Source organism: Ipomoea nil, unplaced genomic scaffold (genome assembly GCF_001879475.1).
Source record: "Ipomoea nil cultivar Tokyo-kokei standard unplaced genomic scaffold, Asagao_1.1 scaffold1264, whole genome shotgun sequence".
In the NCBI taxonomy this organism is placed as follows: Eukaryota; Viridiplantae; Streptophyta; class Magnoliopsida; order Solanales; family Convolvulaceae; genus Ipomoea; species Ipomoea nil.
The window spans coordinates 178,175-197,188 of NW_017617692.1; the positions used below are offsets into that span (position 1 = coordinate 178,175).

Sequence of the window (19,014 nt, forward strand, 5' to 3'; positions counted from 1 at the left end):
TTAAATAAAATAATGCTAAACATGCGAAAATACAATTGTGTTGTCCAAATCAAAAAAAAAAAATACAATTAGGTCTTTGAACATTTTAAAATTATGCAATAAAATTAAAATTGACATGTTCATTGGGTTACCGCGAATGTGTCGGTTATTTTATTTTTAAAAATATCATTTTAAATTTATTTTAAAATTTTAAATAAAATTCAATTTAAAAATAATTTGTCTTTGCTGGAGACGAAGGTGTTTTTTTTTTAAAAAAAAATTATTTTATTTAAAATTATTAAAAGAAATTTAAATAATATTTTCAATAAAATGATCGGCACGTCATCAATAACCTGAGAAACATGTTAATTTTGATTTAATTACATAATTTTGAAGTGTTCAAGAATGTGATTGTAATTTTTTTCATTTGGATAGACCAATTGCATTTTCATACTTCATTAACATATTTGAGCATTATTTTTGTCAAAATGATGAAAGCTTTATTAGTGCTCCATCGACACATTTTACTTGTCACGTTTACTATTAAGTAGTTAAAATAACTTTTTCTTCAATCGTTATATCGTGCACCAGGGTGCACAATTCTATGTTTTGTATGTACATAATTGTATAGTAGAATACACATAACTCCTAACATAATACACAAAAACTCTTAACATAATCACATAAACTCTTAACATAATACACATAAACAAAACAAAACAAAAAAAAAAATTGTAACGAAACTGAACGGACGGAACGGTATCTGTTGCGTCAACTCCTCAACTTATAGAAACGACGTCGTTTTAGATCAATGCGCACAATCCCTAGTGCATGATCTAATTTGCCCTTTTTCTTCCTCACTTATTTTCTTTAATGTTTTCTTACTCACTTAATTAAAAAAACACTTTGCAAACTCAATATACAAGCCAACTAAAGCTTATAACCCAAAAGCCCATCAAAATAAAGCAAAGAAACTCTAGGCTTCCTTCCACCTTGATCCAAATGGCTAGAGCCTTCTAATCTTCCCACCTCCATCAACGTGACAATCATCCAATATTCCCATGTACCATGATACCCATAAATAAAATGTATTTTTAATATATTAAAATTAAAATACATTATTTATATACTGAAAATATATTATTTGAGTATTGAAGGTATATTATTTTATATATTATCAATAATATACATTCAGAACATAAATAATATATACTCCGTATTTAGTATATTAAAAATGTATATTTTACCCCAACCCTCCACTCCTCTAGCCACCAACAAATAGATAAGTACCACCATTGAAATGCCAACCTTCAACTAACGCACTCACATTACCACCACTATCACCATCACCCTCTACTAATGCCATCACTACTATTGTCACCACCACCTCTAATGGGGTGTTTCGAGGAACAACCCTCAACTATGCATTGTAACAAAGTAAAATTTCAATTTGCACATCATGCAATCCCATAACTCTAACAGAAGAATTGTAATTTGGTAGAAAAAAGAATAAAGTGTGAATAAAGTAAAAATTCAAATTACATTATTTGGTATAGAAAAATTATTGGGAATGAAAACGAAAAAGATGGTATAAAGACTAAAATGTCCTTATACAATAATAATAATAATAATAATAATAATAATAATAATAATAATAATAATAATAATAATAATAATAATCAAGGGTACTTATGTCAATCATTGAATTGCAGTTCATGAATGTATCTATGAATTGCAATTTAACAAAAGGAGAGAATTTACTGATGAGGCCCTAATAAATCATCAGTAAATAGGAAATGACTAGATCACCTAGATGAGTATCAAATTCAAGGAACAAGATAATTATAAAAGCTGTGTCAAGTATGACAATGAAAAAAAGGAAAACATGGTTAAAGAATGAGATGCTGCTTATCAAATGTAAACCAAACATCTCCTTATTAGGACTCTTATACTAGTAGTACGTTAGGACTCTTTATCTACTCTCTATATTATTACTTGTACAGACTCAGTTACGATTGATATTCAATAATCAAATCCTCATCTGATATCAGTTTCCAGGTTTATTCCATGGCAGCCTTGGGAGACAATAATGACGGTTCTGTTCGCGATTCTTCTGAACGGACTGTGTCCGAGGTTGCTCCCGTTCATCTCCACCCGGCTCCTAGTTTGTCTTCGGCACATCACTTTGTCTCGCTTAAGCTTACCGTTCACAATTATCTTTTTTGGAGGACTCAAATGCTTCCGTTCTTGGAGGGGCAGGGTCTCCTTGGTTATGTGGATGGTACGCACGCTTGTCCGACCAGTGCAGCACTGGTGGAGTCCACGGCGGAGAGCAGCGCTGCAGCGGCGTCGGAACAGTGGCGCCGGCAAGACAAGGCTATCTTGTCTCTTTTGATTTCGTCGCTGTCTGATGAGATGATGCATATAGCCGTTGGTCGATCCACTTCCCGTGCCTTGTGGTTAGCCATCGAGCAGGAGCTCGGATCGGCGACTAGGTCCCGTGCCTTGCGGCTTCTTGGCGAGTTGCAGGCGCTAACTCAGGGGGAGTCTTCTGTCTCAGACTATCTTGGCCGAGCGCGGATGCTTGTCGAGGACTTGGCGCTTGCTGGACGTCCAATCACGCTTGATGATCAAAATATTTATGTTTTTCGCGGGTTGCGGTCGGAGCTTCGTCCACTCGTTGCACCCCCGTGGCTCTCCGGTGACGTTGTCCGAACTTTCGGACTATCTTACCTCTCAGGAATGGATTTGTGCGGCTGGCAGTGGTGGAGTTGGATCGCTGGCAGTTTTGGCCGTGAACCGCGGCCGTGGTAGCGGTCGCGTGCATGGCGGACAGAGTCGTGGTGGCTCGGGCAGTGGAGGCTCGGGTCGCGGTGGTGGCTGAGGCCGAGGAGGCCGAGGCCGGGGCCGGGGTCGGTCTGATGTGCGGTGTCAGATTTGTGATAAACAGGGGCATTCTGCGTTGAATTGCTATCGCAGGTATTCTGAGACACCTGGTCCTCAGGTTCACATGGCTTATTCCGGAGATATGGGTGGCTCGGTTGATTCTCATCAGTGGTTTCCTGACACGGGTGCCACGAACCATGCGACACCTGACTCCTCGGTGTTGACTTCCGCTGCTGGCTATGATGGTTCTGACACTCTCCGGGTTGGCAATGGTACAGGTATGACTATACTTAGTGTTGGTTCTGCTTCGATAGCCGCTTCTAGTAAACTTTTTCGTTTAAATGATGTCTTGCATGTCCCTGGCTTGTCGTCGTCTTTGCTTTCTGTTCAGCGTTTTGCTCGGGATAATCGTGTCTTTTTTGAGTTTCATTCTGAGTATTTTCTTGTGAAGGATCTCTTGACCAAGGAAGTGCTTTTTAAGGGGGGCGCGTCGGGAGGTTTATATACTTGGCCTGTTTCCTGTCGTAGTTCGTCTGCTAATGTTGCTGCGCGTGTCTCGTCTTCTACTTGGCACCAGCGACTTGGTCATCCACACACACGAGTTCTGCGTCAAATTTTACAATTGTCTGGTGTTAGTCAATTTAATTCTAGTGAATTGTCCAATGTTTGTTCGTCTTGTCAGTTAGGGAAATCTTCCCGTTTTCCATTACCTCGTGTTGCTACTTCAAGTACTCGTGTATACTGATATTTGGGGCGCTGCGCCAATAACATCTGTTAATGGTTTTCGTTACTTCGTTTTGTTTGTGGATGATTTTACACGTTTTGTTTGGTTCTATCCTATGCGTGCCAAAACCGATATCTATGCTATCTTTGACCGTTTTCGCTCTCTTGTTGAGCGATCATTCTCTCACAAAATAATTGCAATTCAATCTGATTTAGGGGGAGAGTACAAAAAGCTCCACTCTACGTTTGAGTCTCTTGGTATTCGTCACAGGCAGTCTTGTGCGTATACGCACAAGCAGAATGGTCGGGTAGAGCGTCGCCATAGGCATATAGTTGAAACTGGGTTGGCATTAATGGCTCAGGCTTCTGTTCCCTCTAGATATTGGGATTTTGCGTTTGAAACGGCAGTCTATTTGATTAATAAGATACCTACTCAGGTTTTAGACAATGAGTCTCCCCATTATCGTCTGCATCGGTCCCCTCCGTCTTATTCTTTTTTGCGGGTGTTTGGTTGTCTTTGTTTTCCTCTACTGCGTCCATATAATCGTAATAAACTGCAGTATCGTTCGTCTCCGTGTATTTTCTTGGGTTATCCTGACTCTTTCCGTGGCTATCGTTGTCTAGATTCTGTCACTAATAAAGTCTTTATCTGTCGCCATGTGCGATTCGATGAGGCTGTTTTTCCATTTGCTAGTGGTGTTTCTACGCAGGTTGTTGCTAAGCCCCGGGCTGTCCCGTGGGGTGTTGCCCCCGTTGTTGCTGTTCCTACGCCGGTTCTTGCGCCGGTTTTGCCTGCTAGGGAGGAGCGGCCGGTTTCTACTCCCGTGGTTCCGGATTTGGATTCTAGTGAGCGGACTGTATCTGACTGTGGGCAGGTTGCCCGTCGTGGTCGGCCGCGTCGGGGTCGTGGTGCCAAGGTTGTTGGGCCGCGGTCTCATGTGATGGGCACACGGAGTATGGGCCCTAAGGATCATGTTGCTTTGTTCACTGCTGCTGATGATCTTGAGCCCACATGTTATTCGCAGGCCGTGCGCCATCCAGAGTGGCGTGAGGCCATGGATGTGGAGTTTAATGCTTTGCTACAGAACCATACATGGCGTCTTGTTCCTTACACTCCGGGTATGAATGTTGTGGGGTGTAAGTGGGTATTTCGGGTCAAGCGAAATGCGGATGGATCTGTTGACCGTCACAAGGCCCGGCTGGTGGCTAAGGGTTTTAATCAGGTTGCCGGGAAAGACTTTTTTGAGACGTTCAGTCCGGTTGTCAAGCCCACCACGGTTCGGCTTTTACTTTCCTTAGCTTACTCCCGTGGTTGGTCCATTCGAAAACTGGATGTTCACAATGCATTTCTGAATGGTTCTCTAGCTGAGACAGTGTATATGCGTCAGCCGCCTGGCTACGAGGACAAGACGAAATCGGATCATGTGTGCTTTCTGCAACGCTCTCTTTATGGTTTGAAGCAGGCCCCTCGTGCTTGGTTCACTCGGTTGCACGATTTTCTTTGTTCTGTTGGCTTTATTCCTTCTAAAACTGACGTGTCATTATTTATCTATTCTGATGGTGCTGTGCAGTTGTATTTTTTGGTGTATGTTGATGACATTCTGGTCATGGGCTCGGACTCACAGCGGGTCTCAGGAATTGTGGCCAAGCTGGCTGCAGAGTTCAAGATTCGGGATATGGGGGCTCTGTCTTTTTTTCTTGGCATTGAGACTGTGCCGCTCTCGGATGGTGTTCTCCTCTCTCAGAGGCGTTATATCCAGGACATTCTTAAGCGGACCGGCATGGTGGATTGCAAGCCGGTCTCGACCCCAGTTTCAGTTGTTCGGTCTGATGATGCTGACACCACTCCTTATGCCGATCCCACTCACTATCGCAGCATTGCGGGTGCCCTGCAGTACTTGACTGTGACTCACCCTGATTTATCTTATGCAGTCAATAGGCTTTGTCAGCACATGCAGTCTCCTACCACGACTGATTGGAGTCTGATGAAGCGGGTGTTACGGTATGTTAAGGGTACTCTTGGTCTTGGACTCAGTATTCGTAGGTCTCTGTCTACTGCTGTTCATGCTTTTTCTGACTCGGATTGGGCTGGAAATCCGGATGATAGGAAGTCAACCAGTGGCTTTACGGTCTACGTGGGTACCAATCTGGTTTCCTGGTCATGCAGAAAGCAGCGCACGGTGGCGCGTTCGTCTACTGAAGCTGAATACAAGGCTCTAGCTGATGTCTCAGCTGAGGTTACGTGGCTCGTTTCACTTCTTAAAGAGATTGGTTTTCCGCCGGCTTCTGCGCCAACTCTGTGGTGTGACAACTTGGGTGCCACCTACCTGTGCTCGAACCCGGTATTTCATGCCCGAACGAAGCATGTGGAGATTGATTATCATTTCGTTCGCGACAAGGTTGCCAAGAAGGAGATTCAGGTTCACTTTATTTCTACGAAGGATCAACTAGCAGATGTTTTCACCAAGGCTCTTCCGTCTACTCGGTTTTCTTTTCTACGGGACAAACTCAATGTTGCAGTTGCTCCGTCTTGAGTTTGAGGGGGAGTATTAGGACTCTTATACTAGTAGTACGTTAGGACTCTTTATCTACTCTCTATATTATTACTTGTACAGACTCAGTTACGATTGATATTCAATAATCAAATCCTCATCCTCCTAACAGTTCAACATCATGATTTGGCCATGTTTGATTATTGACGGATCCGTTATTTTTTGACGAATCCGTCATTTTTTGATGTTTGACTATGTCAAATCGTCAAAAAAAAAAAAAGTTTAGTTAAGCAACAGTTTGGAGTAGCGGTTTGCTCCAAACCGCTGCTTTTGCAAACGCTGCAAAGTGCAGAGTTTGCAGTTGAAATTTTTTCCAAAATGCCCCTGTTTAAAAAAATAAAAATTAAAATTAAACTTATAGTTAAGGAGCCGAAACGGCTTCTCAATTTGAGAAGCCAAAACAGCTCCTCAGTGTTGCCCATCTGGGATGGGCAACGAATTATTGGAGCCTTGAGGCTCCTTAAGGTTCCATTCTCACATTTTTCACCGATGTGGGACGGTGAAAAAGTGGGAATACAAGAGGGGAGCAGCTTGCGCTGCTCTCTTCTTTCTTTCTTTTTTCTTTTTTTTTTTAAAAAAAAAATTATTATTATTATTAGAGTTAATCAACGATTTGGTCCCTCAATTATTGCCAAACTGTGAATGTTGTCCTTTAATTCCTTAATCATCGATTTAGTCTCCGAAAATAACTGTTTTTAGTCATTTTAGTCCCTCCGTCCATTTTCCGGCTACACTCCGGTTAGACCTCCGATTTACTAGGGTCATTTTTGTCATTTCATTTGTTTATTCACTCCAAGGAATATTGCATGCTAGCAAGTATCCGGCACTCAATTCCTCCGGCGGAAAAGCTGGAAGCGGAGCCAGCACTGATGGAAGCCGTGGGTTCGAGGACGGTCTCCGGCGTGCAAGAGATGGGCAACAGTCTAAGGTGCTGTTTGGCTTGTGTTATTCCTTGCGGAGCCTTAGACTTGATCCGTATAGTGCACTTGAACGGGCAGGTTGAGAAACTTGCGCATCCCATCACCGCCGGCGAGGTTCTCAACAACAACCCAAACCACGTTTTGAGTAAGCCCAGTAGCTCTCAAGGCATGGTTCGCTGGATCATAATCCTCTCGCCGGAGTCTGAGCTCAAGAGAGGAAGTATCTACTTCTTGATCCCGGCGACTTCTGTCTCGGACAAGAAGAAGAACAAGAAGATCATCCATCCAGCTACCAAAAACCCATCCAAGAAGATGATGAGCATGAGAGTGTACCACGTTAATGCCGCCGTCGTCGGAGAAGAAGTCTCGCCCGATGTCGTGCCGCCGTCGGAGAAGAAGTCTTTTGTTTATTCACTTCGTACTTGCTTAACCCACACTTTGAGTTCGGCATCTTTCTCTTCCATGGAATCACAAAAAAAAAAACACAATATTGTCAGAAAGAAAGAAAAGAATATCTTTTGCTTGGACTGTTGCGTTGCCATTTGCCCTCATTGCTTGACCCCTCACCGCTCCCATCGTCTCTTGCAGGTTTATATATAAAGATATCACATTTTACTGTGTGGATGATTGATTATAGATTATGAATTTGTGGGTTGTTGTGATAGGTAAGAAGGTATATCTACCATGATGTTTTGAGGTTGAAGGATGCTGAGAAATTGCTGGACTGTGTTTCTGTTTAAGTATGTATCCATTCATTTCTTGATTTTAACAACGTTTGAGACATGGGATTTTTGTTTGTTGTGTTTAGGCTTCCTTTTTTCATGTGATTTTGCAGTCTTATATTAGTAATAGTGAGAAAGTTGTGTTTCTGAATGAAAGACCGATCACAAGGCCTTGCAGAGGCTATGCAAAGCTTTGCATTATCTGTGACAGAGCCGTTCAAGAATCCTTCCTCTTCTGCTCCATCTCCTGCAATGTTAAATCTTTACTTTTTTTTTTTTTTTTTTTTTTTTTTTTTGCAGTGGTGATTAATTAGCTTCTGTTTGTAAAATTGGCTGATCAGTTTTGGGTATTTCCTTGTTTTTCCTCAGCTTCAACTAACACATGATGAAAACAGGGGTGAAATTATTCGATCACATATGCAACCGGGACTCTCTCGTGTTGCCGGAGCCGGGGTTCGGAGATGACCTGTTCACGCCGGAGACCGTCCTCGAACCCATGGCTTCCATCAGCGCTGGCTCCGCTTCTAGCTTTTCCGCCGGAGGAATCGAGTGCCGGATACTTGCCAGCACTTGCTAGAACCGCCGGAGAAATATTCCTTAGCTTGGAGTGAATAAACAAATGAAATAACAAAATTGACCCTGGTAAATGGAGGTCTAACCGGAGTGTAGCCGGAAAACGGACGGAGGGACTAAAATGACTAAAAACAGTTATTTTCGGGGAATAAATCGATGATTAAGGAATTAAAGGACAACATTCACAGTTTGGCAATAATTGAGGGACCAAATCGTTGATTAACTCTTATTATTATTATTATTATAAATTATAATGTATACCTTTTATGGTCATTTTATATGTTAACCGCTAATTTAATAAGCTAATTTTACCAAACATTTTTTTACAAACCGTTAATATAATCTGTTGGTCAAACTCGTTAATACAATCCACTATCTGATAATCACTAACACAATTAGCTACCGTTAATAACCAAACAAGCCCTTTCAATCTCTTTTTCTTTCAATTCTTCTTAAGATTTCAAACAACTTAACAATGTAAGTCACAAGACAAGGGTGGTGGACTGGTGGGTCCCCTGTTTCATGTAGCAGGCATGTATTTTCACAGATTTCATTGGTCACACCATAGGCTCTTCAAACCAGACATCAATATGAGAATATTGTTTTAGTACTTGTAACACCTAAAAACAAACACGAGATTGTTTTTTTTGGTCATTACCTGAAAGTATGTACTGAATAAGCCTCGCCTTGTGACTCTAATCAACAAAGGACCACAAGAAGATAAACCAGCCTAGGTTGCCTATAGCGGACCGATTCAAACCAGAGACAATAAGCCGCTCCCATTGGGAGTCGAATTTGAAACCTTGTAGTTACCCAAACAACAGCCTAACCAACTTGGCTGGAGTTGCCCCAACATTTGATTGTTGTTCAATGCCATCATTAATCCACTCAAAAAGCGCATGGTTTTTTAGTCCATGATCTTTATGAAAAAAAAAAAAAAAAAAGGGCATTTCCATATCTTCATATCTTTTTTTCTGCTGACCAAGAAGATCATGCAAATATAAAGTTTCCAACAGTCAAGATCTAGAAAGTGCAGAATATTGGTGTGGGTAGTAGTAGGTCAGCAATGCAAACAACATTCTTGAATGGAATTATTTCTTGCAGCAAATATTAATCCTTAGTCCTTACAAGGTAAACTTTCACATATTATTTGGACAAACAAGAAAATTAAAGTACCAACAAAAGGGAAATATGACAATAATCAGATATTCTAGCTTAAAAAACGCAAATCTGGCTTCTTACACCTACCGGGTGCACTCATATTCGCAATTGCCATAGCCTGCAGAATTACAGAGGAAAAAGAAAACCAACTTTAACTTCAACCCGTCAAGGAGAGTAAATAACCGAAAAAAAATATAAATGAAATATAAGTACTTAAGGTTTTCTTTACTTGGATCAGTCACGACGATGACAGCAGTGTTCTTGAAATCACAGTTCCAGAAGTTCCTCCCCGCTTTCTGATAGTAGAGATTCATCGCGAAAGAAGCGTGGTTTACGAGACTGTTCGGGTGGAAGCAAGGGCCACCTCGTCGGATTGCTGTGCAGTTCACTACGTTACAAGCATACTTGATGTTATCTATCAGCTCCCGGTAACTAGCAGAAGGCCTTGGAAGGCACCAAGAACCCTGCAAGTTCATCGTGAACGATATTTCAGTTTAATGTTTTTGCTTTTCATCATTATTTTTAGTAAATAACATCTCAGAATTTTCGCAACTTACCTGTCCAGGTGCCTGTGCATTTGCAAGCCTCATCATATTACCTGAAAAATGAAAAAAATGTGAGAAAGCAGATATAAACTCAAAGAAAAAGGTGGCGAAACAGACAATAAAGTTGCGGGCAATAAAAATGGATCAAGTCTACTTTTATGCCTTACCCAAATTCTACCATTTGCAGGACGATAAAGGAAAGGAGAAAAGACAGATACACTAATGAAAATACTAAGGCCAAAATAAGATACTAATTATATGTAATTTAACAAAGATAAATGTATGATAATTGCGTGAAAAGTGCAGACAAAAACATAAAAAAGAGTATAGAACAATAAGAGGTACCTGAAGTGGAGAAATGAAGGAGAAGAAACAGGATGATAATGGAAACGGAAGTACATGACTTAGCCATGGATGTAAAGTTAATCGGTAAAGTGAGAGCTTTTAGTAGCCTAACGTTGCTATAAAGGGAGAGACTAAGAGAGATGATTTACATGAACGTTTCAAAACTTTATGCACACCTGTTGATAAAGGAAAATACTACATGTACTCCCATCCCATACTCCCACACTTAAAATATTGATGTAGACACTTTTACAGGGGCCCACATGAAGATAATAACCTATCAGAACCCGCCACATCAGGGAGTAAAATTTGGGAGTACATGTAGTATAATCCGTTGATAAATACTTCACATATGTCAAAAGGGCGATGATAAAGAGAGAAACACTAAAGTACAATTTCTTAAGCCTACAGTACAATTGATGGGTGTTATATCGTGTGGTTGGATCATTATTCTAGCAATGGGGTTTTGTTCTTAGATATATTGTTCTTGGTGGAAGTAGATTTTCTCGGGTTAAGGCTAAATCGAGAACTAGCTCGAAGTTAAGGACTAGATTGCAAAGAAACCTATTAATGCCTCGAGAATGAGATGTTATTGTGCGTTACACCATGGAGATACTAAACTCCTAACTCTTAGCTAACTACGTTACACTCACACTATAATTCGGACATTTATTAGTTATTACAACTACAACTCGGTCCAAGCCTCTCCCCTACCAATCACGTACTCAGATAGCTTCTCTTCAACCACCCTTACCAGCATCGGGCAAGCCTTCTCGCCTTCTTGCCTTCTCGGCCTATTGGGCCCCATGCCCCGACACATCACCACCAGGTCCATTTCAATCCAAAAACCTGGTCCAACTCATCCTCGTTTGTTATTACAGATCATCACTCTTTCATGATTTTTATATTTCCAGATGTAGTTAGTGCATGCCATACGAATGCCTAGACAGCTAGACTATCTTCAAACAACAACTGACTCCAGATTCAAGAATGGGTGTATATCTTCATCAAATGGAACAATTGGATACATTGCACCAGGTAAAGTCTTTACATTTCTTGATTAGCTTATCCAGATTCTACTCCTCAATCTTAACTTTCATCTCTTATTGAAGTGCTAAAAAACGTCTCTTAGATCATCGACATGAACAAAATTTTCAGCCTTCACTAAATGTTCTGGATACAAAATATTTGTACTTTTATTTTTTTTGAACAGAAAAGGTGACTATTAGATCAAGTCAAGTACTACGCCTGCCAACTTGTAATTCGATGACCTCAGTTTGAACCTACTTGTAAGAGCTCTCGGGCTCAACAAGATATTAAGATGTAAAAGATCAATCTTTTTTTTTTACTAGGGAGTAGATTTTTAGGCTACTTCTACATTACTATCATCTTCTCGAGTTCTTATCTCAAGTATGAAATGCACTTCACATTAAACGTGTTTAATTAACAGAAGAGTAATGCTACATACCCCTCATTTTCCCTCCTGACATGGCATCACCTGATTGGTTTGATTATTAATCGAATTACATTTTTAGTTGGTGGTGGGTCCGCCAATTCATGGACACCCAATGAATGGAAGTCCTGTCGGGAGGGAACATATGGGAGGGGAAATCCCGGAGGGTTAAGAAGTATTTTCTTTAACCAGAATTAGCATATTGTCATTCACTAGACAGTAGAACTGATTGTATCACAAGAACACTGGAAAAAGCAATACACAAGCAATTATACATTCACAACAGATTCTCAAAGAGAACACAAAACAAAATGAGGCAATTATAAAACTTCATCTTCAAATGTGCAAAAAATATCATAACAACAGCAAAAAGGGCTCCAAGAGTTTAACTTAACCAATTAGAAAGCAAAAAGATTAGACCTCATCAGCTGGTGGATCATTCTGCAAGAACTCATCAATGGTGGAAGGGAACTCAAGGCCTCCAAACCCATCATCACTATCATCCATAGAATGCAGAAATGCAGCTTTGCCCAGAAGCAAATGAGCCAACCTCAAGGGCTCTCTTCTCTCTTTCTCACCATTCAAGAAATGCTTAATCCACCCATCCAACCTCTCCAGTTCCTTCCCACTCTTTATCCCCTTCACCCCAACAACCCCTCCATAAAACCCATCATCATCACACCCCAGATTCTGCCCTGCCCTTTGGGACCCACCACCCTCACACCCTGACAAGCCCAAGAACTGCATCAGCAGATTTATATCATCATCATCCTCTTCAACTTTCCCCATTGGCTCTTGAGGTGGATCTTGTGCTAGGGTTGGGGCGAAATCAGGGGAGTTTGAGAGGAATTCTTGAGGAGCTTCACTTTCTTGGAGGTCTGAGGAAGTGGTGGGCGGGTGGGGTAAGGAATTGAGGTATAATGGGGTGCCTAGGGACTCGGTCGAAGTTTCAAGTACGCAGTTTTGTTGATTTTGTGGAGGCGGAAGGTCTGTTGGAGTGTCAAGTTTCAATCTTTTCTCCAATCGTTTCAGGGAAGAGAAAAAGTGGGAATGAGGGAAAGACGGTTGCATTCTTTGTTTGTTCAATCCAGAAAAAAACCCAACAAGAATGTCTTGCAGACTCGTAGGTTGATTTTATTTTCTAGTAGCCGTTGGATTATTGTATGCTGACACGGCACAATCTGGAACGCTGTCTCTATCAGCTACAATTTAAAAAAGAAAAAAAAAAAAAAGAGATTGTTATGCGGGCTAACTCAGTTAATTTGACCGATGTTACTCCAACAATAGTGTGAGGGTTTGAATTTTACTGGGAATCTAGGGGTCATTAGATGACCTAGGCCGATCAGAGGTAATGAAGACTGTTGTGTGCAACGTATACGAGCAAGGGGTGAAATTTGGGGACTGATAGGATGACACGCGATTTACCTCTTCCAGCAGTTCTTGGGTAGGGGTTCTGAAAATTTAAAATTAGATATACCCGAACTAGAAAAAGGAGCGTAACAAGTTTTTAATTCAATTGATTGATCAATTCAAAGAAAAATTAAGAGCTTTATATCGTTGACAATTATAGGGTGTATGATTCTATTTCATACTAGGGAGGTAGGAGAACTTATATACCATTATACACATCTCACAAGATTGTGGTGCAATCCAATCCAATGATAAGAGCATCCACATTTGTTGGGGAGATTGGGAAGATAATGTAAGAGTGATTAGGAAAGAGAATGTGGGAGGGGAGAAAAAAAAAAGAAAAAAAAATAACAAAACAAAATTTGAAAAAATAAAAATAAAAATCTGTCGCGTCAGGCGCGCTGTCAGCGCGCCTGACGCGCTACACGGGCGCGTGCAATGCACGCGCCCGTGTAGACATTGGCTATGCGCCAACGCGCACAGCCAGTTTTTTTTTTTTTTTTTTTTTTTTCTGACATTAACCCTTAACTTGCAGAACAATTATCTCCACAAATAACCACACCCCACATTTGTTATTATCCCCACCCAAGATAATTCATCTGACATTATCTCCCTAATATCCACTGATGTGGATGCTCTAATTAAGTCTATATTTTCGGTGTGATTTCAAAGATTTTTTGAATGGTTGTGATTTTCTCTATTTAAGGGAGGCATTGATTTGTTTCTATTATTGTATTTTTGCAGAGATCAAGGAATGAATAGAATGAACGAGGTTATACTATAATACTATATATACTGAGTAATGAGTACTCTCTGAATTACTACTATTAATTACTTATTCCAGGCGTTTATGTTTATGCTAATCCCAACTGGGCAGTAAATATAATAAAAATACTGTCTTTAGGCTTTGAATCTGTTGCTTTTCAGATCTTGAGCATATTAGAAGGCAAGGGGCAAATTATACAGTGTCATGTGCACCATTATAAAAAATACATTTTTCATATATTAAATATGCATTATTTTTGTATTGAATGTACATTATACAATATAATGTACACTTAGTATAAAAATAATGTACATCCCCTGAATATAATGTACATTATTTTTTTGTTGAATGTACATTATTTTTGTACTGAATGTATATTATTTTATAATATACAAAATATGGTATACACAACTTGTATGGACCATGGTTCACACAATAATGATTGAAGGCATTTAATGTTGGACCATTGTTCCCAAGTAAAATTTGAGTTAATGTTATGGGCCTCTATACCACAATCGTTATACCCTGCACCACGGCGCGTGCAGCACTGTGCTCCCCGCGTCTCCCAAAACAACGTCGTTTTGGGAGGCGCGGAAGAGAGTTGACGTGATTATGTGTATTTGTTTATACAATTATGTATATTTTTTTATACAGTTATGTGTGTTTATTTATACAATTATGTATATTTTTTTATACAGTTATGTAAAACGACGTCGTTTTGCATCAAACACGATATAAATTGCCTCTCTACCAAGTATGGGGCATTCTCAATGTTCCCATATTTATTCCACTATTACATTGCCAATAAACATGTTGTCTAAACCAACACATAAGCATGTTTCTTATGGAGTGGAGCTTATATGGGGTTGAATCGAATCATTGTCAATCCTTTGAGAAGTGGATATTCATGCAATAACTCATATTTTAGACTCTTCTTGACGCCAATTGCACCTATCAACCACCACATAGGGGGTGTTTGGTAACTCAGCCTATCAGCCAAAATTAGTTGATTTGACTATGATTGGCTGTTTGATTTTATAAATCAGCCAATTTAAGTGTGTGGTAAGATAGTTTTTTGAGATGGTTGATTTGTCCAAATAGCCCATTTAGAAAAGGCTATTGGTTGGAGCGTTTCTTCTTGGCCGTTTGCACATTTCTTCTTGGACAACCAAATGACTAACCCTTTCAATCTGCTCACACGCAGAGCTTTCAACAAGAGTATTTAATGATAGGTACTCAGTTCAAGAAAAATGTTCATTCCAAAAGACTAGTCTAATATATATGTAGTGATCACTTCACAATCTGTTTTGAATCAATGTAAGATTGTATCACAAACAATTTATGCCAACGTTAGATTATGAAATTTTTGTCACATCAAACGTAACAGGAATCCCTCAATTTCTTTTATGGAGGCTAGCTAGTCTTGAATGAATGACATGCATGATCCCACTCAAGTCTCCACCACCATTATATTATACCTTGCATTGCATCTGATCTTGTCCCAATTCAATTTGATTCACCAACAGCACACACATTGCATGTTTCCTCTTCTGAGAACATGTTGGTATCAATTCAGCAATCAACCTTAGCTTCTGCTAAGGCCTGAAACAACAATAATGTTTCCCCAGCTAAGAACATGTTTCACCCTAGCTGCCTATAATAACACACAACCACTACTACAGAATTGACATACAACGTCGGGTATTTAACGTCGGCTATGTAGACATACAACGTCGGGTATTTAACGTCGGCTATATACATAGCCGACGTTAAAAACATTTAATTTTTTTTAAAAAAATAATTAGACTTATAACGTCGGCTATTTAGTAATAGCCGACGTTATAAGTATAAAACAATAATATAAAATAAATACATAACTTACGACGTCGGCTATTAATACAGCCGACGTCGTAAGTTTTATTATTTAAAAAAAAAAACAAATTAATTATATATAACGTCGGCTATTTTGAAATAGCCGACGTTATATACGAAAGATAAAAAAAAATGTATACGACGTCGGCTAACTATTTAGCCGACGTCGTATAGTTTTATATATATATATTATATATTTTTTTTTTACTTTTAAACTCTCCATCCAGATCTGAGAATAATACACCGCTATTCACTGTACTCCCTCCACTGTCTCGATCACCTCCGCCACTCCACCTCCGCACCGCCTCCGCCGCCGCTGCTTCCGCCGTTGCCTCTCCCCGACGTCGTCCACGACATCTCGCCGGCGTCCTCACCGTCCTCGCTGCATCGTCCACGACATCGCCGACGCGCCGCCGCTTCACGCCCTCCGTCTACGCCGCCGCCGCTTCGCGCCTCCTTCTACGCCGCCGCCGCTGCCAGCCATCGACGACGGACGGAGCAGGTATGTTATATATATATTTTTTAATTATTATTAATTAATTTCGAAATTTATTAAATTTATTTGCAATTGAGGGTTTGTTTGTGTATATTTGTATGTTAATTTCGAATTTTATTAAATTTTTTTGCAATTTAGGGTTTGTTTGTATATATTTGTATGTTTTATTGATTAATTTTGAATTTTATTAAATTTATTTACAATTTAGGGTTTGTTTGTATATATTTGTATATTTTATTGATTAATTTCGAATTTTATTAAATTTATTTTCAATTTTATTAAATTTATGCCTCTCATTAGTATATAGTATAAATATAGATAGATATTTAATATCGTCGATATCTTTCTTTTCGATCTGCTTTTTGTATCTCTCTATATGCAGAAATTGCTAAACTGCAGTAATTAAACTGTGGTGTGAGAATTATGGGTGTATAACAAACGCATATTAAAATGTAACCCTATGTAATGCCTAATTTTGTATCCATGTATTATTTGAGCCATTTTTTTTTAACCATGAGATTATGAATTTTCTGTTATGAGATTATGAATTTTCTGTTATGAGATTATGAATTTTCAGTTATGAGATTATGAATTTTCTGTTATGCGATTATGAATTTTCTGTTATGAGATTATGAATTTTCATTACATTCATAATTTCGGAGTTTCGGACATTCATAAATTATGAATTCATACATGCACATTCACTTTGGAACCATGCCTACATATTCCCGTCCGAAATCACGTACATTCATAAAAAATTAAAATACCTACAACGTCGGCTATTAGCATTTAGCCGACGTTGTAAGTATTTTAATTTTTTTTAAATACTTTACAACGTCGGCTATATGCTAATAGCCGACGTTGTAGGTAATTTAATTTTTTTATAAAATACCTACAACGTCGGCTATTAGCATTTAGCCGACGTTGAAAGTATTTATTTATTTTTTTTTTAAATAAGATATAACGTCGGCTATATAAATAGCCGACGTTATAAATAATATTTACAACGACGGGCGCAACAACTACGGTAGATAGCCGACGTTAAAAGCTCTATTTAGCCGACGTTAAAAGCCTGTTGTATAGTAGTGAACAATAAATCCCAGCCACAGTCGAAGAATGATGAAAATAATTTGGAAGTCCATGTATATATAGTTTTGCTTTTTGCTCAGTTTAATCATTTTAATTCATTTTATTTGATATATTCTTATCCTTTTAAGATTAAGGATAAAGACTAAAGTTGTTATCTTACGTTTAGGGGCGTTTGGTTCAGGTCATTTTAGATTACCTAGGTAATCTAAGTCTGTTAATGTTATATTACCTTATTTGGTTCAAGTTATAAAATTAGTTGGTAATGTTATATTACTTGAAAGCTGATGTGACGGTAATGTTTCAAGGTGATGTGATTACCCCATTTTCTTAGGTAATCTTAGATTATCTTGAATATTCCAACTTTGCCCTTGTTACCTAATCCTTAAAATAATAATAATAATAATAATAATAATAATAATAATAATAATAATAATAATAATAATGTAATTAATATATGTTTATATAATCAAATATACATGTCTCTATATTTATATATATAGTTTTTTTTTTTTAAATATTTAAGCATTGATATACATTCATACATAGAAATAAATAAATACACACACATAATATATATATATATATATATATATATATATATATATATATATATATATATATATATATATATATATAATATTGAGGACATTATTGTAAATTTATCCAAATAACTTAAAATATAACCCTTAACCAAACAAGGTAATATTATATTACACAATTCAAACCAAACACATAAGGTAATCTTACATTCTCAAAATCTCACATTACCTTCGTGAAGGTAATCCTATTACCTGGGGTAATTCAAGATTCTGTGAACCGAACGCCCTTAAGGTTTTAAGAATGCGTGTGTTGAATTGATTGACATGTCAAAGTCAATTAAGTTAATATGAATCTTAAAGGGATTATATTGTAAAACCATACTCCTATAATTAATTAGCTATTGATTGATGTATGATATGCTTGGTGGCAAATTATATCATGCACCAGGGCGCATAATGCATTGTGCGTCCTGGCAAAAACGACGTCGCTTTGTATCTGTTTTCTTTTAGAAATTTCGTTTTGCATTTTTGCCGTTAACTACTAAAAATAAAAAAAGTCTTTATTTCGAATGTACTGAATTGTATAGTAGAATACACATAAACTCATAACATAATACACATATAATACATAATACACATAAACTCATAACATAATACACATAAACTCTTAACAAAATACACATAAACTCAAAACATAATACACATAAAATCTTAACATAAAAACGACGTTGTTTTAAGCAAGGCGCACAATGTATTGTGCGCCGTGGTGCACGATATAAAGATTAATACTTGGTGATTATTTTTATTTTCTCAAACTCAACACAAATTGGGTAGTGATGGATATTGGATTCGGCCCAAATAATCAAGCCCAAGAAGCATAGTCCAGCAAAACTCGCCCAAGGTGAAGGCAATAGCAAATTATTCTGTGGGCTGTCATCGTGGTCCACACAGTGGATCGTTATGCTGTGCATCCGTATGCACCA

General features: G+C 38.6%; 1 protein-coding gene across 4 annotated transcripts; it reads right to left on the reverse strand.

Moving 5' to 3' along the window:
- Positions 1–9,410: 9,410 nt before the first annotated feature.
- On the reverse strand, positions 9,411–13,027 carry LOC109184586 (glucan endo-1,3-beta-D-glucosidase-like). 4 transcript variants are annotated; one of them, XM_019334605.1, is made up of 5 exons: positions 12,279–13,013; positions 10,407–10,515; positions 10,074–10,114; positions 9,746–9,980; positions 9,411–9,634 (listed from the first exon to the last, which is right to left on the reverse strand). In XM_019334605.1, the coding sequence occupies exons 1-5, from the start codon at positions 12,360–12,362 to the stop codon at positions 9,600–9,602; spliced, it is 504 nt and encodes a 167-aa protein (XP_019190150.1). In that variant the 5' UTR covers positions 12,363–13,013; the 3' UTR covers positions 9,411–9,599. The 4 variants fall into 4 exon arrangements, 2 of the variants coding, with proteins under 2 accessions (XP_019190150.1, XP_019190149.1); XR_002054820.1 differs by lacking the exon at positions 10,407–10,515 and having other exon boundaries at positions 10,074–10,118; positions 12,281–13,025; XR_002054821.1 differs by lacking the exon at positions 10,407–10,515 and having other exon boundaries at positions 12,280–13,025.
- Positions 13,028–19,014: the final 5,987 nt, after the last annotated feature.

Excerpts from the sequence above, each read along its gene's own strand:
- LOC109184586 (XM_019334604.1), bottom strand. The coding sequence starts at position 12,930 with ATGCAACCGTCTTTCCCTCATTCCCACTTTTTCTCTTCCCTGAAACGA. Across the intron at positions 10,585-12,278 it reads TGATCCACCAGCTGATGAGG|AGGTGTGCATAAAGTTTTGA; the intron begins TCTAATCTTTTT and ends TCCTTTATCAAC.